General features: G+C 41.3%; 1 protein-coding gene across 1 annotated transcript in view; it reads left to right on the top strand.

The window, feature by feature from the left end:
- GMDS (GDP-mannose 4,6-dehydratase) overlaps window positions 1–27,090 on the top strand; it is a 426,651-nt gene that overhangs the window by 349,412 nt on the left and 50,149 nt on the right. Inside the window, exon 9 of the mRNA XM_010573292.1 lies at window positions 4,965–5,061. Within this exon, the coding sequence (XP_010571594.1) occupies window positions 4,965–5,061 (97 nt within the window). The remainder of the gene's footprint in view (window positions 1–4,964; window positions 5,062–27,090) is intronic.

The raw sequence follows: 27,090 nt of genomic DNA, 5'->3' as shown, positions 1-27,090 counted from the left end.
ATGATAAACTCTCCTTTTTTTCTTGAGTCCTAGCAAAAGATCCCTGTTCAGCCAGGCCGGTCGTCTTCCTCAGCGGTTCGTCTTGTGGCGCATGGGAATAGCCTGGTCCTGAGCCATTAAGATTTCCTTCTTAAAGAGTGTCCAGCCTTCCTGGACCCCTTTGCCCTTCAGGATTGTCTCCCAAGGGACTCTCTCAACCAGTGTCCTGAAAAGGCCAAAGTTTGCCCTCCGGAAGTCCATAGCGGTGGTTTTGCTGACCACCTTCCTTGCATCACCCAAAATTGAGAATTTATCATTTCATGGTCACTAAGCCCAAGACAGCCTCCGACCATCACACCTCCCACCAGTCCTTCCCTGTTAGTTAACAGGAGGTCTAGCAAGGCTCCTCCCCAGTAGGCTCACCTACCAGCTGTGTCAGGAATTTATCTTCCACACACTCCAGGAACCTCCTAGACTTCTTACTCTCTGGATGTGGTGTTTCATGGGAAATTCCACTTCCCCTTTCCCCCCATCCCCGAAATGAAAATAATTATCACAAATGCAATTTGAAAAAATATCTGATTTCAGGTCAGCTGGACTGCTTTGTTTCTTTTCTAACCTCATTTTAAAGAAAGAATAATTTTAAAAGAATTTTTAAAGCCATTCTGAAAGAAAAATCCATTCTGAAAATGTCAAACCTTCTTTTTTAGATATTATTAATATAATTTTGTTTCAGGTTGACAGTAATGGAACTTACTTGAAACAAAAACTTTTCTTTCCAGAATGTTTTGATTTTCACCGAAGTATTAATATTCTTTGAGAAAACATTTTCTTCTCAATACCAACTTTCACAATTTGGAATAAAAGCATAAGAGCTTCAAAAGACTTGCAATGATCTGAAAAAAAAAAAGAAACTAAAAAATAGGGAGCCTAGCACATATGCTTTTTTAAAGTCTTGTAATGTGGGGAGTCACAAATTAGATTTTTGAAACTTGAGCTTGACAAGGCTGGGAATATGATACCAACAAGAACATTGTTTTAACTGTGTTCCTTTAGTGAACAAACACTGAAGACCGGATTCATCAGAGCACTTAAAGAAAATTTTAAGTAGATCCCTCTATGGCAGCATACTTGTTCTTTAGATTTAAGCACAAGATCGTGGTTAAGCAATCCCTATATCCTTGATTGCTTTGATGCATCAGAGCTGCTGGCAATGTTGGTGGTTGAGTTGGTGGCAAAGGAACATATGAAGAGTCATATTTAAAGTTTCCCTACAAAAGATTACTTGCAAAAGACATTAATGGTCTGTTATATGGTGTCAGTTTTGCTGTTTATAAAGTGCCAGGACAGAATGAAGTGCTTTGGCTTAATTGTGTGCATAGTAGCAATCAGCCACAAATTCAAGAAGTCTATACAGATGGTATCTCATCTTAGCTGTAGAGGAAGAGCAAAATTTTCCCAAAATCTTATTTTTAATTAACTTGTTGTTCATTTTCAAATGTGAAAGTATTTTCTATTGGCATATATTTGATTTAAAAGGTGTATGTGATAGTTTTATTTTCTATAAAGAGGCTGAGCAGCTTTAGCTACTAGTCGTTTTGAATATTTTTTTATAATGCTATCAGTTCTGTTTTTATGTAAAGATCAAGCAAGGATGTGAAATGCATATACTTGTTCATCTGTGCTTTTGTGAAAGGGTTCATTTTTTGTTGATTTCTTCACCACCTCAAAAATATATGTACTTTGCCTTGTTTGCTTCTCAGTTACAGCCATTTGGACCATTTGGTCCATTGCAGTGCTATTCCTACCCCCCCCCCCCTCCCTCAGTTATCCTGGCTCCCCTGTATCCTTCCCAGCCCACCTCACACCTCACCAGGTGGGTACCCCAGCCCTTCATCCTCAGAAAATCCTCTGTACCTGTGGATGTTTTTATAGCTTGAAGCTTGCTGTCTTACTGAATAGTTATAGGAAATGAAAAACAATTGGAATCTCTAGAGTTGACGAGGAAAAGGAGCATTCATCACTGCTGATAATTATTATAACAGTAGTGATCTGCAGATATGGAATTAGCCTTAAATTAAATGCGGTCCATTCCTCTGTAAAGCCAGACTGTAAAAGCTCTTGAGGTGAAGAACCTTTTAAAGAAGTGAACTTGCACGTGCATTTGAAATGCGATTAACTTAGTATTATGGAAATTTCTGAGGTCAGTGACAGTAGTGGTATCCACCAGAGCTGACAATGACTATCGCCCTAAGCAATCCCAAAGCACCCAGCTCCAACAGTAAGGCACTCAGTGTTGTAGCATAGATGCAGAGGGCATCAAACCCGCTTTGTCGGTAGCAGACGCGTGGTCTCGTGCACCCTTCTCCAGGCGCAGAGCGTTCTTGCGTATGGCTGATGCTGTCAGCCGTGACAGCAAACCCATCCTTCACTTCAGTGAGAGGGAGAAGCTCTCCAGTGTGGGCAAGCAATGGTCTTGCTGTAGAGGCTTGTTGCTTGCAGGCTCTAGGACCAGCATTTTGTGAAAAGCCTACACTAGGCAGGCTGGCGCCTGCCTGGAAGCCCTGGGCTTGGACACCAGCTGCGGATTAGGGGGATCCACTCCCCATCCCCTAGAAATTTAGCCCGGCCCTGATTTGCCAAACTTTCTTTAGCCAGGGATCCCTTGCGCTTCCACCAAGTTTCACAAGGCTCTTTTCTTGCCTATTTGGGCATCCACTCTAAGGAGCAGAAAGCTGGGTAGTCCTTGTGGCTGGAGCTATCTACATCTACAGCAACTTGAGGGTTCCCTGTGCCTCTTCCACCATGCTCATGCTTCAGGATAATCTGGCATTACGTTTTCCAGTTAACAATTCTGACTGCAATCTGACTATAAAGTAAGGAGGGTTTTGATGGGTTTTTTTTTTTTTCCTTTCCTTGTGGTTAGAGGAAGAGGGGAGGGGGAGCTGGTTAGCGAAATGGATGCTTGCCCCTGGTGTCAGGCTGGCTCTCGCGCAATCCCTTTTATCAGCAGTATGGTGTCCCCAGCTGTGAGCGCCGAGGTGCCAGGAGTAATTAGAAGTGTGGCTATCAAACGCTACTTTGTTCACAATGAGAAGTACTTTTTTTTTCCTTGTGAACTTTTCACATTACTGGGCTGAACAAAACGGGTGGAGATTTCTTCTTAAGCTATTTCTATTGTTATATAACTTTGATAGCGACATTAAGTGAGTCTTTACTGGCTCGGCTGAGCCTTCTGGAGCCTGTTGGGTGTTAAATGGGGTTCTCTGCTCAGTGACCTCCAACAACAACTGACGTCTCCTGATCTAAGCGCTTCCTGTTGTTTTACTGGTGACGGTTAGTTTTCTATTAAGCTCATTTGAGTCCTGCACATTTTTACCCTCTGCCCTTTAAAGGGAGGGACTAATGTTAGTTTTGGCTTCTGAATGAAAACTTTGCAGTTCAGCCTTCAAACAGAGCAACTGTGAAAAAGAAAGAAAGCAAATTTAAATTATAAATCATCTTTAGCATCATGACATGACTATTAACAGCTGACTTCAGTGTGAATGTTATCTGTTGGAAATTATTTCAATGTGAAGTGTTCCCAGTATCAAGCATCCAACAGGCTTTGCTAGTCATCCCAAAGTCATGAGTTGTGCTTTAAAAATTGTGGGATTTAAAATCTAGTAATAATGCATATTTGGTATTTCCTTCTGCCTTTCGGTGTTTTAACCTTCATGGGTACACAGAGGTCACATTTTCAGACTTTCCTCCTTAGCCCTCAGGGCTAGAAACTCAAAAATGAAGGCTGAGGTTGTCAAAGAACTAAATTCTTCTAGGAGTTTCGGGCGGGCGGGGGGGGGGGGGAGGGGGGCAAGGAGAAATCAAATCTGTGACAAAATCCCAAGAGCTGTCAATACAATTACTAAGTGGGAGGCAAGGGGCGCTTTTCTTTCACTGCTGGTGACTGAGGCTAAATAGTCTAAATAACAGTGCTGATTTAAATTACATAGATTTTACTTATATGCAAAAAAAGTAAAGGATTTCATCACTACAATTCTATGCCAAGCTGGGTCAGAGCCCCATGATACATACTTAGAGGCAAAAAGCAAAGAGACGATAGAGTTTCAGTCATAACTTCTGGATTTTGTACATTCAGTGCATTAGGTTTGATGCACCAATGTACGTTCCTACATGTGTCTTCTGAAGGATTTGTTCATTGTCCTCAGGCTCCCAGGCTGCAGGCTGGCCTCTCCAAAGGCAGAGCTAGTCACCTGCCAAACCGTTCCTCTTCTGCTGCTCCCGAAATTTTAGACCAGGACAGCTGCTAACAAAATAGTTCGTGGCACAACCAGATCACATAAATTACAGCAAACTGCAGGCTGTTCAACATGTATGAAACTAATTTGGACAAAGTAGCTGGCTTTCAGCTCACAGGTAGTAAGTACTGTTTACAGTACATGTATGTGCAGTGCCATGTCGGGCTAGGACTGAAAACTCAAGAACTGTTTTTGTTTTGTTTTTCCTAGTTAAGCACAAATTAAATTATGCAGCTTAATGCTATTCAAACAGAGCTTCACGTCCATAAAATTAACAGATTAAAGAGTTCCTGAAAGTATTGGCCAAAATACAAGAATTAAAAATATTTTAAGAAAACAACTTTGAACCAATCCACAAATGAAAAACCTCACTGTCATATTTATTTGCAGATACATGAGACATTCTGAAATCAGGACGTTTTATTTTCCCCTAGCGTTATGTGTTTAATTTGGAAGTCCTGTATTTTAGACCTTCCACTGAATCAAAAACCAAAACAAAGAGACTTCAAAAGCCATTGTTGCTCCATTCGAGCCTAAACCCTGCCTTTGTTCCTATAGCTAATGAGTTTATACTGTCCTGCAGGGAGAATTGACACCAGCCTCAAGTAAATGAAAGCAGGCCAAATGTTGGTAAGATCAGAGCACTAAAGTAATTATGGGTTCATTAAATGTTTATCTTCTTTACAGGTGGGAAGGGAAGAATGAAAATGAAGTAGGACGATGTAAAGAGACTGGCAAGATTCATGTGACAGTCAATCACAAGTACTACAGGCCAACTGAAGTGGTAAGAAAATGCCCTCTCTTAGCTTTGCAAATGAATAATCCAATCACTCAGCCAATAAATTGCTGCATTTGGCCAGCAGTCTGTGAAAATGGCTTAATTGCGCTCCTGCTGCCAGCTTTTAGAGCTCTAAATTAGCCTGCTTGTTGGCCCTTCACAGCCAGCTACCTGGGAACAAGCAAGCAAGCAAGCAAGTGGGCAGGCAGCGCTGCCCAGGAGGAGCGGGTTTGCCCTGGCACAGAGATGCTACTCTGCTTCAGTCACCCTCTCTGGATGGGAGAGGGGATGCCTAGGGGGGTTGAAACATCACTTTATGGGAAACAAAGCGAAGTGTAAAACAACTTGTTGTTCCTTCTGGTCTCGATGGGTATGTGGTCGTCTCTCCTCCAGCTGCAAGAAGGGAAAACAGAGGAAGGTGGGCACTAGTAGGCTTGATTTTTAAAGTACTTCTTTCTGTGTCTTCATGACAGTGTTTCAACTCCATCCAGTGAGTATCCACTGTTCAGCTTAGATGTTTGTAACTGTGGGTACCACAAAATGCCCATTTTAGAAGTGCACGTGTTCTTTGTTTTCTCGAGTGCTTTGCAGGGTCCCACTCAGTAAATGCTCATTTGCAGAACTCATCTTTACTCCCAGGAATGCCTCAGTGAAGTCTGCTGGGGATGCTCAACCAGTGCACACTGCCAGCAGGACCGAGCCGCTAACCCCTGTGCTCAAATTGCCTAATGAGCATGCTAGGAGAGTCAAAAAACCAACAATATTTCCAAGTCAGACAAGATGGTGGCAACGCACAGAGATGGTACAGGACGGAGCCTGGTTTCTGGACACAGGGAACAATAACCCCAATTGTGCGATGTGGGAGTGGGTGTGCCCAGGAGAGGATGTTCTCATCTTCAGGGGAGGGCGATACCAGCCCCGCCGGCTGCTGACGCAGCTTCGGCTGTCAGTCCGTCCATTCAGAAGTGCTGGCTTCAGCTGCCTGATTCAAGCAAGATGTGACAAGAGCATGTTTGTCTTGACACAGATTGCAGGGTGGGAGTGGGGAGCCGTGTGTGTGACAGTGGACGTGGGTTCTAAAGTGGAAATTCAGAGGGGAATAGAGATTTTCACGTTATGCAAAAAAGGGCTGGGCCAGTGTATAGGAATCAAACACTAGGAAGTCATTAAGAGCTGTCCGTCATTCTGTGCTTTGGTAAGGTGTCAGGATGATAAGGAGGACACAGAGACAAAAGGACTTGCCAAACAGGAAAAGGACACTTGACCCAACAAGTCTGCGCTTTGTGAGACCCACTTTCCTGCTTTGTCCTACCTCTTACTAACAAGTACATATTCGCTCCTCAAAATTCACGGGTAGTATGTAGCTATTCTGAAGCCCTCGCTGTAGTTCCACCTTAGTCATGTGCTCAGACATTTTTCTGCTGAAATAGGGGTGCCCATGGTCTCCTCTCCATTCGTATTGGTCTCCTTTTGGGAACACAATTTCTGGATTTTAAATTCAGCTCACTATACAGGTCCCTCAGGAATGCTTATGCAATTGCTAGTAGGTCCATACATGAGTATAGGGATGTATTCAAATACAGAGTGGAATGTGGCCTTGAAATAGCACTGTGTATAAACTCAGTAGACATCTGATGTTTATCTGAAATTATCTGGTCTGTAGTAGGCCGCCTTCTCTTGGGCTCCATCTCTCTCTTCCGCTGCCCCCATCTCTCCTTGAGTTTAACACAGTCCCTACTTGGTTCCTGTGGACCCAAGAAGGCTGTGAAGCTGCTCAAGCACGATCAAGGTAGAAACACAAAATGGGTTCTGATGAAGTACCTTTGCCGTAAGGAATATGCAGATGAACTGTGAGCAAACTCCTCTATGAAGAGATGTGGCATCCACTGCCTGCAATCAAAGTTTCCTTTTTAGAGCATCTCAGGCTGGGTACCCAGAATCACTTTCATTTTTTTAAATTTTGATTTTATTTCCATTCCTTATCAAAGGCAGGCAAGCTTCTGTTTGTTTCAGTCAGGGAATCACATCTGTGAAATTCCAAAATGCCAGACCAAAATCCAATCCATCAGGAGAAGGTGAGGAAAAGCAATGAGAAAACTGAAACAGACTGACGGCACGTGTCCCCCTCCCGCCACCCTCACCAAGACCGCTGAAGGCAAGAAAGCCTCAGGCTGACATTTTGGAAGGAGGCTTAGCCAGATCAGTTAACAGGAATTCTGCTGTTGAATCCCAGCTGACACAGAAAATCTGATGCTCAGATTCTCATGTCTTATTTGGAAACGTTTCTGTCTGTCTGTCTCTCTAAAATTTAACATGGTATTCTGGAAAGTGAAAATAAATATCGTTTAATCTTGTGTACAGTCAGTTCTGACAGTGCCAATACACTCATTTGAAAACACATTTGTTTTCTTCAGTTAGTGAGCCCTGGGGTCAAGGCCTCCCATTGAAAAGCTTAGCTGTACTGAAGAAGAAACCTTGAAATGTGAGACTGTCTTCTGGTCAAACTAAGTAGACCCTGTGAATGCCTTGACTCTAAATCTCTTCACTCTGCTCTTGACTGCTTTGGGGCCCCCTGATATTTACCGGCCTTGGGAATTGTTCCTCCTAATGCTTCTAATGCCTGTCTCTCTCCTTCCCTTCTTGCATCTTGCCATCTACAAACCTATCGGTATCATTTCTTTCTGCTTGTATCAAATTCCTATCAGTATCTTTTCTGACCTATTTTTAATTGTATTTGGAGACTCTAACCTGCTGCAAGGATTGGGGAAAAATGATTACTTCTGCCTTTCTTAAAATCTACAGTTTTCACAGAAGCTTTGTGACAAGTTTGCTTTTTATACTGAACTTGATACACTATGAAAGATGCTTTCATGCATTTTGCACACTTTTTTAGCACGTGGCTAGTAAGGTCATACTTTACACTCATTTGCTGCCCTAGGCGTGTAAAGATAAGTTTCCACTACAGTTTACTCACCTGTAAAATGTAAATACTTCAGAAATGGTCTGACTAGTCTTTTCTACTTTTGTTACAATCAGAACGTTCATATTGTAGGTAGGCAACATAGTTTATATTTGGATTTAAAGAATCTATTTGTTATTCACAAAAATAATACTAAAATTGATTTTAAATTTCTTTTAAAAGTTAAAACCAAAATTCAGTGAGCCACCTCAGTCAGTTGGAAACAAGCAGCCCTGCAGCACAGGATGTCGGAAGCATCAGGTCTCTCAACCCCTGACGTTGGGTAATTTTTAGAGAATTAGGGCCTGTCTTTAATTTTCTTATCTTTCAGCAAGATAATTACTATTAATTTGTATGCAGAAATTTCCCTCCAAGAATTGCACAATTGCTTCTAATCAAATTATGCCTGTTAAGGTGTTTGAGTAAAATTGCCTCTATTATTTTTGCATGGCAGATATTAAGCTAACAGTTCTATAGGAGCTTGCTTCATTTCATTGCCCTTTCCTGCAACAATGAAGATTAACTCCAGGTCTCACTGGTCTGTCCCATCATCACAGAACTTAAGATGTATATATCTCTCTGTTAGGAGTTTATGTTACTTTTTAAAAGGGGCGGGGGGGAGAAAGCTTTCAACCGTACATAAATGTTGTTTTTTCTCTGAATCTAATGCTCTGCATGAGTTACAGGGAATTCTTCCCCTTCCCTCCCACCTGTTTCTGCAGTTGTCCTACAGCTTGCCTAGAATAGGAACTGCAGGTTGTATTCGTGCATCACATTTGTTATGGCTATAACTCTGAGGATGTACACACATCAATGCAAATTTCCTTCCTTTAAGCAAGCCCTGGAAACTCTGTCACAATGTGATGCTAATATTTAAGCAATCATCTGGCCTCTTATTATTCTTCTTCAAAGAAAAAAAGGGCATGCTAGCTTGCTAACTTCTTGCTTTTGTTGTATGCCTTAAGCAATTAATCATTTTTCTCCCAGTCCTTTCTAGCACTGATATAAATGAAACTCCATGTAATGGTTAGAAGAAAAAATTCACGGCAGTGTCAAAAGATACTTTGTCCTCCTGGAATTATTTCTTTAAAACTGCTCTTTCTAACGCCTAAGAAGTTCTGTATCACTCTTTTACCATGTTGTTTACTTTTCAAAGGATTTTTTGTTGTATCTAAATAGATACAGATATATAGATAGATAAGAAATTTCCCAAGTCTTCTATGTGTTGCTTACACTAAACTTTACATCTTTACTTAACTGCATTTGGCCTCAGCTGCCCTTTTTCCTCCTTGGAATTAAGCAGGATGGCTTTAAATTTCAGTCTCTTCAGATGTTTTTTAAAAATTCAGCTCTGTGTTTCCCATGTTTCATAGGATTCCAGTAAAAATTCCTTGGGGCATATCACATTCTCCCAAAGTCAGCTTTCTTAAAGTTGAAAACATTTCTGAACTCCTCTAAGTGTTCCTGCCCTAAAGAGCATTTAGAGTCTAATGAAACCATGATCACAAAACCCTAAATGCCCCGCACTTCCACTTCAGTTTTCATACAAGCTTCATTTCCTACTCTTAAGTTCAGAGCCGCCCGTGACTGTAAACTGTTCAGATGTCTGCACAAGGAAACACGTGCTTCCCTTCCTCAAGGATCTTTTTGCTCATCAATGTCAATATGTGGCCTGTATTAATACTCATGAAAATGAAATGGGAGCATTCAAGGAAGAATAATCTTCAGATGATTTTCCTGTCTATTTTCCTCACTAGCAGCCAGGTAAAGAAGTTCCAAGTTGTCATAATTCTGACAGGCTTCTCTTATCTGGGTTTTTTTTCCTCCTTGTTCTGAAAATGTATGTCAACATCTGAAAACTACTGCCTTAGTAAATGACTACCTCTGGTGTCCTTAATTCTCCTCCAAGCTGACTTTGCTGCTGTGTCAGCCAAAATGTGTATATCTTTCCTTACTTCAAACTCAGCACTATCTCTGCATTGCTTTGCCACCTTCTTCCTTTTATTTGTCCCTCCTGCTAATAAAACCTGCAGTAGATTTTGTTTGTTTGTTTGTTTGTTTTAGTTAAGGCCTTACATATCAGGCATTTCAGAAGTATCTCTGAAAACATACATGTCAAATTCAGCCAAGTAAAATAATGATTAGTAGTAGCTTGTCTCTGTATAGCATCTACAAGGCACTGAGCACTTAACATAGTTTAAATGTTTCTCAACAAGCATGTGAAAAAGGTTTAAAAAAAATAGTATCGCTGTTTCTGCTTCTGAAACACACGTATGGCAGAGCAGACAGACTACACGGCTTGAGTGAGATCATGAGGCGGCTGCAAAGTTAGGAGGAGAGCCTGATGCAGTTGTGCTCTGCTGCCATTCCTAGTGGACACAACTGTTCCTCCACAAGTAGCTTTCTACTTTTTTTATTTCACCCTGATTTTGTTCATCTTAGTTTTTCCTTAGAAGATAGGAAGATCATTTTTGCTATCAGGTTTTCCCCTCAATATGTCACCAAACCTGAGAAGGTTCAGCAGGCTCGTGTCCAATCTTGCTCACTGTCTTGTTTAATCCTCTTAACAGACTCTTAGCGGGAGTCCTAGCTTACCTCCTTTCTTGTAGGAGGAGACACCTAATATGTGCCCCTCCAACACTCCCACACACATTTCTGACTTTTTGCTTCATAACTAGCTCATTACGTCAGTAGCAGACAGGCACATCCAGTAAAGGAATCCCTCTGGACACCACTGTTTGCAGTCCTCGTACGCTGTGCTTTACTCAGTTGCTTCTCTTTGCATCATCCTGCTCCTCCTCTGCTGTGCCTCCAACAAAATATTTCTCTGGCAACTTCTACAGCTGGCTCTGTTCCCCTTCCTCCTTCACCACCTCTTTCCCTGCTGTCATTCCTGAGGTTTTGAAACCAGCCATGTGTCATCTGTGACCTTCACATCCTCATTGATCTTCCTGAGAACATCAGCCTGTCTCTCTGAGTCTGCTTTCTGATCCCCTAATATCACAACTATCCGACAAGACTAGCCAGAGGAGGAGGGTGTTCTTACCTCCTGGAGTCTAAGTTGAAGTGCTTTTGCACCCTGGCTGTTGCACCATATGTTCATTTACAAGATCAGTAGTTTTTCTTCAGAAATGTTCAGACTAGCTGAAGAAATCTCTGACTGACTTTGGGCAACGCAATGTTCCACTCTGGGTGGGTAAAGAGATTGCAACCCCAGTGAAAAGCTAGTGGGTAAAGATAAAGCTGTCATCCAGGCAGAAGGGTTGGTGGTTTTAATTTGTTGCTCGGTTTTCTAAATCCTGTTGACACATAGCAATTAGTGGCAATCTTGGATGTGACAGATCCAGGTTCAACTCCTGAAAACAGATTTTTAAATTAAACTTAGGTGACTGGAGGATTAAGGCTGAGGGAGAGGTGAATGAGGAGAGAAGGCTGTTTACCTCCTTAATTAGGCCCTGATTCAGGGCATCCAAGCAAGTGCTTCACTTCAAGGGCATGAATAGTTAATAGGGACAGTTTCCATACTCGGAGCTAAGAGTGTGCTTACGTGCATTGCTGCATCTTAATATGAAGAAAAGTAATTCAGCTGTGATGGGAACTGAGCTGGCCAGCCCAAACGTTTGTGGGAACTCAGGAGGTGCCAGCTGATTATTCTTGTTTGCCTGCTCCATTGTGCGTGAGCACAGCACTCGGCAGCAGAGGTGCTGAAATAGCTCGGGACGGTTTCTTCAGCCAGGTTCTCTTAGGGTGGCTGTGCAGGCAAGAAGGGATTAGACCAAGTTCATGCAGTTTGTAGTTTTAAACAACTGTTCCTGCAGTGACGTTTCCTGCCCGTAATTCTTCTCTGCCTTCCTGGCAGTGGGGGGTCTTACCACCACCACCTCTTCACTTATTCTTGTTTATTCATGCACAGAAAGTCTCTCTTTATCTCACCTCTTATCCCCTTGCCTCCCCCTTCCCTTGGCCTGCCATTTGGCCTCCTCCTCCCCCTTGTTATCTCTGTCTGTTGTCTCACCCTCATTTGGACCATCCCTTGTTTTCTTATCGCTGCCTGTCCTATGCCTGTCCTATACAAACACTCCCTGTGCTCCAGCAGATGTGGTGGGAAATGCAAAGCCTCTGAAGGGAAGTCACAAGGGCAGGAGAAAGCCTGGAGCAGGCAACAGCCACGACAGAAGTCCAGGCTCAGGCAGCACCAAAGACACATTTGTCACAGCTGCCAAGTATTCCCTCCTGCCGACGGTCTCCACCACCTACAGCCTATTCCCCATTTCCTACCCGAGATCAGACATTGAAAAGAGCTGAACTGTGGTTCAGACCACATTTTGGAGTGTCCAGTGCGACTGGACTACTGGCAGAGTGGCTCAGCGCAAAACTGTTCCCACCAGGGCTTTCTAAAGACCTTGGTGTCAGAGGTGGTTGAGGTCACTTACAGACCAATTGCTGGTTCACATTCAAAAGTGGAATATGCCTGAAGATCTGTCTCCCTTTCAGAAGCTGTTTGTTTCATTTTACAATGGGATTTTAAAAGTCAAGCAATACATTAACAATACTGTTCAAATTTTGACTGTTTCCTACCACGTTGTAACCTTTTCTTTTAAGTGTGCTGTGCCAACTCAACTCTTGCAATGGTTTTAGAATGGCAGCACAGAACCGTAAATGACATGATTTATATGAAAATAAAAATGGCTTTTGAATACAGAGGATATGAGACAGAGGTGAGGTTTCCTTCAGCAAAGCTGGAATTAAGGGCTAGTCTCCTGTCTAATTTCTCCAACCTTTGTAAGAGCTTGCCTGCCTTCAGCTGTTTGTATTTTATTTTATGGGTGAGTGGGTGCACAAAGGAAGATGACAGCCACAGAATGTTCGTGTGTTTCATCTGAGAAGCCATGAGATGGTTTTAGTGTTGTTAAAAGCAGCTTCTGCTGAGTTTGGGTCAGCAGATGCCTTGACATCAGTCTTTTTCAGCATGAAGTCTTCCAGTCAGTGGTTTGCTGGGAGCATAGCTGTCTCGAGCCTGGGGATGCCATGGCACCTAGTCTTTTTCCTGCTTAAAAGATGGTACTTCAAGCCACTGATTTTCAAAATCCTGTGCCACCTCCTGCAAAATATGTGTCAGTGTTACTTTGGCACTGCTAAAGACATTATCAGAGAGAGTGCAGTTGTCCCTCTGAGGGACACCCCAGGGCAGTGTGAAAGGGCCATACGGACCAGGTTCAGAGAAAAGCATAAAAAGGTAGCCAGTTCTGAAGAAGCAGGAGGGTTTGGGGGTGTGTCTCTAAAAGCTTTCATTTCATGTTTTTTAAGTGTTTCACCATTCAAAAATGACAGTAGGTTTCTTTCTTCTTTTATTTCTTTAGTTATTTGAAGTTTATTCCCCTAGAAAATGTGGAATGTTTTAACTTTACTTATGGGGAAAAAAAAGTCAAAAAGTATTCTGCTCAAAAAAAAAAGATAACAAAATTGGCTTTTCTATTTTTCAAAGGAAAGCCTAATTTGGGGGGCAGGAGGGTGCTTTTCTAGGGTAGTCAGGCTTTCTTTTAGATTGATCCTAGAAGTCTTCTGTCTCCCCCCCAAAAAAACCCAAGAAGTTTTTGTTCAGACTCGTATCTCTGTCCTTCACCATTTACTCTTTCTCTCAAAGGGGCAAATGGTTGAAAGGATGTGGAGGTTTGGAAGTGGTTGTTTAAAAAATAAATAAACCTTCACCTTTCCCCTCTATCACCTTTAGAGTCAACATTTGTAAATTAACAACTTCATGATGGAGGCATGAAAAGGTGGAACCTTTGTTATTGTTGCTACCCTGTGATGATGATGCTGTTGATGAGTGGTTAACCACTTTCCATATCTTCATGTCTCATCTTTGTATTCCACTAAAAATCCGTAGCAATGATTCTGACCTTATCAGAACTTTAAAACATTTACGTTGTTAATTATTTTTTAGTATCCTTAATACTTCCCTAGTGTTCAAGGAGAGCTTGTATGGTTGAGTTGCAGGGGAAATTGAGACTTGTAGATCTAAAAAAACTTTTGAAAATTTTTTTTTGTTGCTGAATAAAACCCTACAAAATTATCTCTGTGGCATAAACATCTACAGTACTTGTCATGAACCAGGAAATGGATCTTCATGCCCATCTTGGATGCTTCCCAAATTGTCTGATGTCCCAGCTGGATGGGTGAAAGAGGAGACAGTAATTATCTGCAGAGCAGGGGAGACTTAAACATTAAAGAGCTTTATGCCTAGGATCAGCTGGAATTTTTGCTCATTCCTCACATATAGTGTCTGAGCTCACCAAAGCAGACAATATGAAAAATATTAACAGGATTCAAGACATTAGTAATAGATTAAGAGTGCATGCCTCTCTTGCAAGACTTTTTTTCTTCTTGATTTTTTTTTTCCTTTCAGCCAGAAAAGTCTAAAGGTGAGTAGGTGAAGTCAATTTTAATAATTCACAGACGATAATATATTTATTTCTCACTTGACAGAGCTAGTGTTTAAACTATTAGCATTGTCTGGCATAACATAAAACAGGATCAGTCACTCATCCCTTTGAAACATCTAACCTGGCCTCATTTAAATTTCTTCCTTCCAGCTTTGCCAGTACATTTTAATAGTCTTGGTAGAGCTCTCAGCTGACTTGTGACTTCAGACTTTATCTGCTGGGTTGTGGTTAGGAATGGAGTAAGACAGCACCATTCCTCGTCAGCTTTTTCTGTATGCAGTGACACAGAAACCTCAGTGCTACGGATAGCCATTGAAATTCAAAACAGACCACTTGACTGCTGAACAGAAATGAGTTTTTAAATCAGATTTTCTTTCTGGAACACTGTTCTGTAATTTTTGAAAACATTTATTTTTTTCCTTCCTCCAGATTGCTAAACTGGTACTACTTTGCAGTCATGCTTTGTATTGAATAGCTGTAAGGGGAAAGGTGGATTAACAATAATGAAAACAAAAAAATGTGTTTTAAAATCGGATGCCTGCCTGGTTTTTTTACAGTAATCTGTGACAAGTTCATGTTTATAATTCAGTACATCTGTTACCAAGTTAGTGCTTTGCAGACCTTATTTTTACAGATTTCCAGATTGGGTGACTAGGAGTTGAATTGCTTTTGTTTTTATTTTTTCTTCTGTTTGACCCATAAAATACTACACTTCCACCTTCTGATTTAGAAAGCAAAAACATATATTAAAGCTTCTTTACAATAACAAAGACTTCTGACTAAAGCAATTGGCTCCCACTATAGTTTTCCCTTAGATAACAGTTGTAAATTTCCAAACCTCTAATCTTTGGCAGCATTTCCCTCTTGATCGTAGTTTCTGTTTCCATGTGTTGGAGGAGATTAAAAGGTGGGTTATAAAGGTGAAATTGGAAACAGAGGAAATGTGTGGTTTTAGGAAGAGCTCAGGTGAGTGACAGGGCCAAGTTTGTTCTGTGCACAGTTTTCATAGCTATGAAACAAAGCCCGCTGGGGCCTCTTCTTATACTGCAGTGTCACTACTGATCACATGTTGTGACATTCGCTCCTCACTCTAAACAAGTCTTCTGAAGTGCTAATCCTATAAGGTTACCACAGTCTTTTATCTTGCACATAGTTGGCTGAAAGGGCTTGCAGATGAGTTTCCAAGGTAGTATTCAGGTGTTTTTCCTGACCTTTCTTCTTCTGTCTCCTCCCTAAGGTGCTTATTGGTATTATCTCTGTACTTCATGTATTTGTTAGATGCCTTCTGGATGGCTTCTAGGCTTAAAATAAAGACCAAAATTAATCTGGACCGATGAATTGAATCCCAAAAGAGTCACACAGCTCAGGCACTGTAAACAAAAAGTTGGCATGATTAGAACCTGACTGGCCCTAAAGGTAAGCCACCCACCGCTATAATAATTCAATAGCTGTGTGGCATAATGAATGCAAGGGGAAGGTGGACACGGGAGTAAAAACAGAAACACAGGAACATGCGTTATTCATAACAGTAGAGATTCACAGCAGTGAAGACTTATGGTGCACTTGAAGAACAGCCAAAGGGAGTTGGTGATGGATGACAAGCAGTTTGTGTGCTGGAAAGCTCACAAGTATTCTTATTTTTGCCTTCTAGTATTAGTGACCACAGTTAGTTCTACTTCGGCTTAACTGCTGGATGGAGTGAAACAAGAAGACGTGATTGACTTCATTAAGTTCTTAAATATGGCTTTGTGAAGGATTTCCTAGTCCAGACTAACGCGTGAAACAATTACATTTGATACCCTTGATAGCATAGCTTGCTATGACTGAGAATACTCCAGATACAAACGTCTGCATCCAGCAGCTACTTCAGCTAGTGAGTTGCTTTTAGAGGAAGCAGGTGTTGGGGCCACGATTGCTGGGGGCGAACTTCTGGGAGAAACGATCCATGTGCACAGGGACGTGGCAGTTGATATACTTGCTGTGGTTTTTGTGAGGATCAGCATTATATGCCAGAGTTCATCAAACAGGCGTTTTGTACATTGACGTACGGACAACTGACTTGAAGGTTTAGTTACAGCACTGGGACAACACAGACAGCTGCTATGCATGTATCTGGGTATGACTTACCAGGACTTTTTGCTGGGAGGGACCATTTAGAAATGTGACAAAGTGGTTGGAGTCACGGTTGCTTTTGGCTGGGACTGCCCAGGATTGTCCCATCTATGGTGGTAAGAGGAAAGGGTCTGCTGAAGGGATATGCACAATCATCAGAGGAATGTAATCAATAACTTTTTCCACACACCAATGAATGCCAGTGACTTCTAGAGACAGAAAGAGCTAAATGCATTGGATGTGAATGCATCCTTGGTTTGTGTATCAACTTTCCCCTTGTTACCAACTACTTTTTCTTCTGTAAAGCCTGAGGAAGCTGGGTTGTCCCTCAAGTCTTCCAGTGTCTTTTTAACTGCCGAGAACTCAGCTTGACACTGTTTGCCATTGCCAATAAGCAAAACTTCACAAGACATAGTATAGCGAGAATGCCCTCAGACACTGGGTGATGTGAAGGCTTTCTCAGGGATCCTGTGTAACCTGTCAAAGACGGTTCAGGAGATTGGCACACTCCAGCAGGTGTATCACACCTGTGTCTCTTCCAAAAGCCGTGAGTAGATTGTTGAGGCAGAGGAAGGAACTTTATATCAAGTTCCTCTACAGGAAAATGTTCATTTTGGATCAGATTCAAAATGAATTAATATCCAGTTAGAATTTTTTTAGTTTCCCTTTTATTCATTGCTATCAACTGGCCAAATTTGGACCTTCTTGTAGTAAGTACCATCTAAACATTTACAGTGATCTCTGTAGAGATGCACTTTGAAGAAAGGCATTCTGCTAATATAAATTATTTTAACATGGGCTTTAGATATTAGAGAGATTCCTGGATAAGGAAAGGGAGGGTTAGACTTTTCTTTAAGGATACCAATTTAAACTGTAACGTTGAATGGGAAGAGATGACTTGACAATGCACTGGTGGAGGTAAACAGACTCATTTCTGTGGAAAGGGTGTTGACAAGCAGTGATTTTTGGGAAGCCTCCAGACAGAGTCCAGACACCGACTTTAGGGATTTAGGCAATATAAAAATGATTATTAAAAAAGAAAAAAATTACATCAGCTCTGCCTGCATTTTTTCTTTTTTTCTTTTTTCACATACTTTTGTTCTATTAAACATTTCCAGAAACACTTGTACAGTTAAGCCTAAGACTGTGAAAAGGACTAATATCCTTTTTTGATAGACTCTTCCTGTGTTGCTTTTGTGTCAAATCGAGTATGTTTCAGCTGCAAGGTTAGGCTTCTTCAAAAAAAAGAAAGAATGCATAGGGCCTTGAGCCTGTTAGACCTCATTTGGACCTGAACTAAAATGTTCACATTGCATATCATGTTGGTAAGTGGCCTTGCATATTCAGATGGCCTTAGGCATAGATATAGAGATGGCTTCCTCCAAAACTAAGTTCCAGGCATGCTGATAAAATCATTTGCTCAAGTCCAAGATATTGTTTTGCTTTGATTTGTTCTTATTCCCCAAATTCATTTTTATTTTGCCTAATAAGGTGATGCTTTGATGGGGGGAGCTTACAAGTGTTCCATTTTGTTGCTTCTTTTTGCCCCCTCTACAAAATATCCCATTGATTGCTGCTGCAAAGAAAGCAAACAGGTTCCTCTTTTTGTACCCTCAGATCCCTCCTGAAAACTTTTTTGTTGCCCTCAAAAATCACTATACTAGTGATGTGCTATGACTTCTTGTGCATCCTGATGACCACTGTTGTTGTTTGTTGTTGTCTCCTCGCACTGCCCTGTATCTCTATTTATTTGTGCTCCGTTTTATGTATTGAGAGCATGTGCATGCAACTTGAGTAAAGGTCGGGTAAAGGAATCTAGTCACAAGAGTGTGAAATGCTTCAGTGCAGCAGAAGCAGGGTAAATTAGCTCATATAAAACCCTGTGTTTGTCACAGTAGCAGTATGGCTTCAAGTTGTTAGCTCATTCAGTAATGTGCAGCATGGCCTTGGATTATGAATGTTTTGTGCAGGAAAATTTCTTTTGGTCCTGGTTTGCACCACAGCTAGAGCAGAAAGATCCTTGATGATGGCAGAGATTTTTAGACACAAACTAATAATCACTGTTATATCTTTGCTAAGATTTTAGAGAAACATATGTGGGAACCTATTTAACACATCTGTTAAGATTCTGGCCCATAATTGCAGACTTCTACCTGCATGCAAAAGCTGAAGCAAGGATACCAGACCGAGTTCACTGGCTGGGTAACAAGATAGCTTTTCAGTGTCCTGAGACCCAAGGAGCTCATCCTCTTACTGGAAACTCCTTGGATACCATCTTTAAATGTTTTACAGCATTTTTATTAGTACTTTCCACTCTTTGGTGGATCAATGGAAGCCTGTTCTGAAATTTTAGGCCCTTCTTTCTTTGCATTAGAGTTTCAAATTAATGGTCTGCAACTGTAAACTCACATTTTTGTACTGACACATTTTTTAAATATAAAGCTCTCATGTGCCTGCAGTTAAAGGAAGATCCAAAGAAAATGAGAATATCTGGCATATAGCCATGGTCTCCGCTATCAGCTCATTAGCCAATTTTACAAATATAATCTTCATGAGGAAAAAATGTTATGACATAGTGGCTTGTTGGCTATATCATACAAGTGTTATACTGGTAACTGTGTTACGATAAATTTCAGACCAGTGCCCATTTTCAGCAGTTGCAAGGTATCTTCACAAACATTCCTGGTGGCATACTTCTAAAAGACGTATTTTATATTCAGAATGACTAAAACATTATAGGAGTTAAGTATGGTTTCATCTAGCCCTTACATGGATTGTATGGCACCCGTCTTTTTCTTCTTTCTAAAAGATGCAGTTAGTATCTAACAGACCCAAATAGATCTATCCTGTAGTTTTTCTACTAAATATAGAAAACTTGGGATTAAGGATCAGATGGTTTAATGTCACTGATTTGCTGTGTCCCCTTGGGTGACTTATATACGCTTTCTGATGCTGTAGACAGAAAGTTTTGTGTAGAGAGTTTGGGAACTCATTTTCATTTACACTGACCTTCTTATACTTCTTCTACATTAAAATGGGCTTTACATGGCAAGTTTATTATTATTAAACTACTTCAGTGAAGGCTCAGGTATCAGTTTAATTCTGCTACTGGCACATGTCGTGTGGAAAGTGTACAGTATTTTTGCAGGGCTGAGGCTTGTCTCCTGTCCTGCTTCTTCTCACCACCTGCTTGTGCACAGAGTGACTATACCTCTCTATTGAGATACATTGTCTTCATACGTTATTATTCTCCCTAGCCTTCCACTTAACTCTCTGTAATGCGATCATCTAATTACCCATCTTCATATATCATCATTAGTCATTCCAGCATTTTCCTTCCTCTTTCCCCACAATTGTCTGTTATCACTCAGTTCTGCCTTTTCAAATGTATTTAGAGATTGTATTTTTACTCAGTTACATCTCTTCACAGCTAAAATACTTCTGGTTTACTTAATGCTTTTTTTTTTTCCAAGAGAAATATGAGGCACTTGCCCCAGAACACAAATTCCCCACTCCTGGTACTCCCCAGTGCCTACTGCTTTTGCTGCCCAGCTAGCTGAACATGCAAGCGTCTTCTCAAACTTTAGGTTTTATTCTAGGAGATGCCTTTTAAAAAGATCCCCAAGAATCCCAGGCTGTGCTTACCCCGAACAAAAGCAAAAAATCACATGCCTGGAAGTACGCTACAGGCAAAAAAAGGGGAGAGAGTCCAACTTTTTGATCTTTTTTTCCCAGATATTGGTAAGCGAAACAGAACTTGATTTGGTGTTCATTCTTGACGAGATGCACGTGCCGTGCGCATACATGTGCTTTGTGTCTCTTTCTTCTCTGTTTAAATCCCATTTAAACAGTGCTCGATGACTGCTGGGAGTTGTAATCCATGTGCAACTCTGTCATGAGGCAAACACCAGCTGGAGGGACGGCTCTGCAGAGCAGTCTGCAACCAGTTGAGTTGCTGAGGAGTCATAAAAGAGGGAAAAAGGGGTTCATGAGAACTGAGCCAGTGCCTTTTGGAAAGTGTTTCTTGCACTCTCTTAAGACCTACAAAGTCTGTATCTTGTACAGTTTCTTATGCTTAGCCAGGGACAAGATTACACAACAGAAAATGACAGAACTTCACAGCCAAATTGGTACTTTCTCAGTTTTGTTTGACAAGGTATTTCACACAGCTTCAGAGTAGACTGAAAGCACCTATAAAAATCTGCTGTTTACTACATAGAAAAATAAAAAAAAAACAAAATCTTTTGCTTTTTATTGAAGGAAACTTTTTTCCCCTGCCAGAATCACCAACAATGTGAATATTTCTACTTGGTTCTCTACTTCTGATATGTGTTTCGATTACACATCTCTAAAGTCCCTGTCTGGGTGTATTTGCAGAAAGTTATCCAAAGAAGCACAGATGTTTGGAATGTTACCATTCTTTTAATTAAATAATGTGTTAAGGTATATTTATAGCTTTGCTGATTCAGAGCCATAGGTTAACAACTCCTGTACTCCAGTACTATTGAGTAATTGCCCAGAGCACTATCCTAACACTTCTGTAAAACAAAGCGCTAGGGACTGTTAGTGTAGAAAACTGTACAATTTTATAAGGGAATTTTAATAGGGAGCACTATTAAAAATAAATACCTCTGTTTATGGGTATTGGCTAATGAGTGGAACGCTAAAGAAAGATGCTAAGCAGCAACAGCTTCAGCAATAGAAGAGGTAAACGACAACAGATAATCGTGAGTGGTGAATATATCATAGTTGTTATTACTGATTTTTCCTGCCTGATTTCCTTGGTGTTATGCTCAAAAATAACAAAGTAATTGGTACCTGTGTTATAGCAAAGCAGATCTAGATAGACAATGGTTGATGATGCCATGAGTTATAACCTGGCTACAACAGTATTTGGACTTTGGCATCTTTAAATTAAGTACATCCCATTATTTATGCTTCCTGCTTGTAATCTTTTGCCAAGGCAATGCTCTAAAAGGTTAGTGAAATGAGAACCTTGGGAACTACTTTTAGCGGAGAACAAGAAGGTAGCCTTATAAATAGTGTATATCCTCTTAGGATAATATGTTGAATTGACATGTTGTAAGTTGTGGGCTCTGAAACAAATCTCTTAACACTTGACATACACTACAAATGGAGCCATTGTTTCTGAGGTGAAATTGATTTTAATGTACTATGATGCTGGCGTCTGTTGTAGACCACCTTGCAGCATACAGAGGCCAAAGAGGTAAAGTATGGAAATGATCACAGTCAGGTGGAGGCTGAAATCCTGGCCACAGCCTTCAGTGGAGCCCAGGTTTCGTTTGCATGGTGTATTTTAACAAAAGGGATCCCGCTGCCTGGAGAGTGAACACTCTCAACAAAGTGCTTTATGCCCCTCAGTGAGGGTTTTCAGTGGGGTGACTGCAAGGGGAGGAAATGGGAATCCCACCCCACATCTGGGCAAGGTAAGAAAGGGAATTGCAGTTACAATGTCTTTTCTTTTGCTAAGATAACTTGAAGAGCTGTGCACGCACGCGTGCACACACACACACACACTGTCCTGTGGTGTAAGATTGTAAACCTTTGCCTCTTTCCCTCTGCTTTTTTCTGATGAAATGCTGCAATTAGAAGGCTTGTGAGTATTGCTGTACAGCTACTCTGAAGTGTTGGTTTAAAGAATGAGTTTACAAAGCTTTCCCCTTCTGTGTGATGGCAAGAGTGCTATAGCTCCATTGCCATTCAGATGCTTTCACTTACTCGCTGTGACCAATCAAAAGTCAGCTTTGAAGCAAAAAAAAAGTGACACCATGCTTAAATCACTCCCAAACTCGGTCCCGCATTAATAACTGACAGTAATCATCCTAATATTGGAATAGAGGCTTAGAAGGAGACTGGACCTGAGTGCTGCAGACAGATCCCTGGGATCTCGAGTCCTGCTCCAGGGTGGAGTTTGTGAGCGAGGCATCCCCTCCAGGGTTACTCACAGAGGAAGGAAGGGGTGGCTGGTGTCTTGGCCCTTAGGGTTGAAATGCTTGCCAGCAAAGCTGGAGCACTATGAAATAGCCTGCAGTTCAGCAGGGTTGTGGTATAAATACTCCCCCACAGCCAGGGTCAGTGGAAAGACAGACACTGAGTGAAGGCTTACTTTAGCTGTAAACTTTCATCCTTTGGAAAACAAGTATTTTATTTCACCAGTCCTACCCTATTCAAAGGTTTATAATATCAGCATGTCAGAAGTGACCTTGGTTTTCCAAACCAGCTAATACTGACTGACGGGCATGGTTGACATGATAAAGGAAAGCTGTATATTTACTGCAAGTAACCTTGCCCAAGCATGACTGTCTTCAGTAGTGACTAAGGTGGCAACTAAATGGTGTTTTCTGTTGATTGCCTTATTCAGTTTCCTTCAGATAAAATGCTGGTGTTTTATTTGGGGGTGCTGTGAGCCTAGAATAACAAATTCTACTTAGGCAACATGGAATAGTACAAGTACAAAATCATGCATGTATTCAGTGACAGTTCTGACCTTGGGCTGGAGAAATGTGATATCTGTGCAGACAAGCAGAAGAGTCGTTGTACACTTTCAGAGTTAAATTGATTGAAGTTTTTCAGTGTCCAAGTTGCTGGCATTTTGAGGTGAAAGGGATAATATTTCTCCAAAATAAAAATGTTCTTTGGGAAAGCAAAACAATAATTATTGCTTCAGCAAGATTTTCAACTTAAGAAGCTTTTTGTGACTGTAAAGTTCTCTGTGTATTCAGTCCTAAACTCTTGATCTAGGATTGGTGTAACATAACATACATTATGCTTGGCTTCTTAAACAAGTTTTTATTAAGTTATGGTGCTCTTTGCAACCTTGGAAACTTTTTAATTCTTACTTTATATTTGTGAGTTCACAGCTATCTCCATGTGCGATGCAAACATTGGCTGTAAAATGAGTAAGTAAAATACCTCCCTGCAATTAAGAAAGGAGGTGGTTTCCTCAGTGGAAATAATCTTCATTGGCCATAGCAAGAGCTACAATTCAATTCAAGCATCTTATTTAGCACTTCAGATTGTCTTTGCATATATGGGCTAGAGTCCAACAGCATTAGGAAATCCTTGGTGGATAGTAAGCTGGAACACAAAAAGCAGCAGTCATACTTCAACACAATTGATAGCCTCTACTTACTAGCAGTCTTTGGGCTAAATTATCAGAGAGATGCAATTAACTGTCTTTCCCCGAGAGGGTGTGTCCTTCCAGATCTAGGAGAAGAGGTCATAGATGGGGCAGTGTGGCTCTGTGGTTAAGCATAATTGGACTTGCTCAGAAAAAGGTCAAGACTCCAGGCTCTTAGCCTCGACACATGCAAAGTCAGACAGTAAGAAATGCCATCTACCACCAGCCCACCACATCTGCCACCAGGCATGACCCATCCAGACTGCAAATTCAGGGTTTTTTTTCTTTCTTCCTGTGTTTTCTGTCAAGCAAGTAACTTTGACTTGCATCTCTGACTTGCCCTGAGGAAAGGGACACAATCAAGCGGGCAGTCTTTAGTCTTGTTGACTCTGTGGAGGGGAAATAGATTATAATCTTTGCTCCAGGTATTTGTTGTACTGAATTCCCTCTATGGGCTCCCCAGTATTTTATTATGCATTACATGGGGCTCCTCAAGCTAAAAGCTCTAACTTGCGAAGGATTTTCGTTATCAAAGCTGTGATTGGTGTCATGTACAAAATGTGAAATAATAGAGTTAATAATTTGTTTACTTGTCTAGGACAAAGCAAATAGTGTCATTTCTTGTTGAGAAAACACACTTTCTTGGCAGAGCTTAACATAGATGTTTCCAGCAGAATCTTCTCTCTTTTGAGTCTGTCTAGTGTAGGAAGAGTAGTGTTGGCTTCCCAGTTCAGTTTGAGATTTGACAATGCCTAAGGGAAGGGATGCGTCAGTTTTAAGGAATCCCCCACACCCCACAAAACTTGGAAATCTTACATTTATAACATCATGTCTGCCTTGAGGAAGCAAAATGTTGTTATCAGGATTAACCTTTAGCTAGTTTTTTGTATTATTTTCAGACGGGCATGTTTGACTCAAAAGTCAGCCTGACTGCCACTCTGTATCAATTCTCAATATTATATGCACAGCAGCATTTAAGTATTGCCTTATATATAACTAAGGGGGGTACAATGAAGTTTTGAAGAGATCTGAGGATCTTTAGCTGGTATTAATTGTTGTACCTTCTTTGACTTGTTTTTCAGTGCAGTGTTAAAGGCAGGCATAAGGATTCGAGATAGTTTTGTTGACACAGCCCATTCAGAGCTTCTCTTTCTGGAAAATATCCACAGGCTGAGCAAGCTTCATGGACCTTGTCATTAAACACTTTATACTGCCTTTCAGATGCACAAATGTTAGTGTGTCACTTGGTTGTATTGGATGTTCTCTCCTTGCAAGAGTTTAGACATCAATTTCTTCCGTATTTATTACAATTATTTTTTTCCCCTTTTTGTATGATGCAGGGGAATCAGAGTAGTGTATTTGGGATCCAAAGTAGCCATGGGATGATAGAGGTTGCCACAGCTACAGAGACTTAGCCATTTGCTTTTCACACTTTCTGAAGTGGGTTCTGAGCACTGAAATGGGAACTCAGTCTGTGTCTCAGTTATTCAGTACGTTGTATCTCATCCACCTTGTCCTTCATGTCCTGTGACTTGTCTTGAAGTCCTGGCCTGCAGAGGTGCATGCTGAGCTGCACACTCCCAGTGCATGTTCTGATTTCTCCCCAGGGTGAGGCGAGCCCAGGGAAGTGGCAGCCAAAGCAGTGGCACAAAGTCCCAAGCAGGACTCACGTGAAGTCTCAATGAAGTTGCAGTGCTCCTGTTCTGCGAAGACAATGTTTTTCCAATGCTGGATTGAACGCCCAGAAGAACTAGCAAAAAAGGGAAGGTTGTTGTTGGTCTCAAGAGAGGAAAGGGGGTTTGTGCATGCGTGGGTTACTGGAAAGAGCTGGAAGACCTTTACCTCCACTCCTGTCCTTCAAAAGCCATTGGAGACTGAGTGGTACAGGCACTGTAGACTTGCAGAGGTTAAGAATGTTTTTGAGGGCAATGAGGAGAGCAGTATAGCTATTATTTGATTCTGGAGGAACATATTCTCAGCATCCCTAGATGTAGAAAATTCCTTGAAAAATCCCAGCAGATTAATATTTTCCTGTCTGGTGAATCTGGCACAAAAACTAAGATCTGGGAATTAGGATCAGTTTTAAAATTTTACAGATCATGAGAAATCAAACCATAGGAATGTCACTAATTCATTTCATGAGGTGTTCATCTTGCACTGCCAGGAGAATAACTGCTATATTTAACTAAGCAACAGCTCTTCAGCCAACAACAGCGGATAGCCCTAACTCATTAGTTAGCTAAGCTTCATTTCTCACTCCCACTCCCTTCCATCATATCTCTGGTGGCGCAAAGCCCATTGTAAAATTGAAAGTTGCCTTTCATATGGCTAGGCTGCACCGAAGGAGCAGCATTAAATGCCTCTCACACATCCTGCTTTTGTCACTAAGATTTACTTAAAGGATAGACAATTTCCATCCCTGCTGGCCTTTGCTGCTTTAATCCAATTATTTCTCTAAATGTGCTAATAGTCTCAGATTTTCAGTTTTCAGAATGAAATAAATTAAGTCATCAATGTAAAATGATGGTGTTTGAGGGGTATCCATCTGCATTTTCAGCCTGGAGAGAAGTGCTGTTCAAGGGGCAGCACAAATCTCAAGAATGAAAGTTAAGGCTACCCTTTACTTGAACCGCAGTGTGCTGATCAATTCAGATCTGACTGAGGCAGCATGTGAGGGCTGGCTGTGTTTAATACACCTCTAGCCTTCAGAAGGTGCAACCAAACTTGCCTGCTTCTGAGTGCCATGCTTGCCATTCAGCTTCCATGTATGTAAGCCATTCATCTTTCCCATATCTTCGCTGGGATTTTCAATAGAATGTGGCCTTTCTCCTTGGCAGCTTCACTTTATCACTTGAAGAATCAGAACCTTGAAGAAATCCTGTGAAAAGCTGTGTAAAGAGATGACTTCATAGGCTAACTTGGCAGTACTTCTCTACACGAGCAGCCTTGCTGAGCTCAAAGTAGGTTGTGGGCATCCCAAAGGATGGAAGAGCTGTAGGGCTTGTAAGGGGCAAGGTTGATTAGAAGCGAGCCTTACAGCTAAAGGGTCCCTTTTCCCGGCACCATGGCTGGCCTGAGGTGGTAACACGAACAAACTGAAAAATTATGAGTACCCGAGTTTTGTCATAGTTGTTCACTGTTGCAGACTAACGGAGAAAATCTGTTGTATGACAAAGTGGAAGAAAACAGATCCAGCCAGTGGACAGGGGGAAGGCGTCTTTGCTGGTGCTCATCACAGAAAGCCATATTAGTCAAGGAGCTGTTCAGAAAGCCTGTCCCCAAATGTCCTGAGGAAGTAGAATCATAGAATCATTTAGGTTGGAAAGGACCCTTAAGGAGTCCAACCATTAACCTAATACTGTGTCCACCACTAAACCATG

Source organism: Haliaeetus leucocephalus, unplaced genomic scaffold (assembly GCF_000737465.1).
Source record: "Haliaeetus leucocephalus isolate CR32 unplaced genomic scaffold, Haliaeetus_leucocephalus-4.0 Scaffold373, whole genome shotgun sequence".
Taxonomy (NCBI): domain Eukaryota; kingdom Metazoa; phylum Chordata; class Aves; order Accipitriformes; family Accipitridae; genus Haliaeetus; species Haliaeetus leucocephalus.
This window is presented reverse-complemented; position numbering and strand designations above follow the sequence as displayed.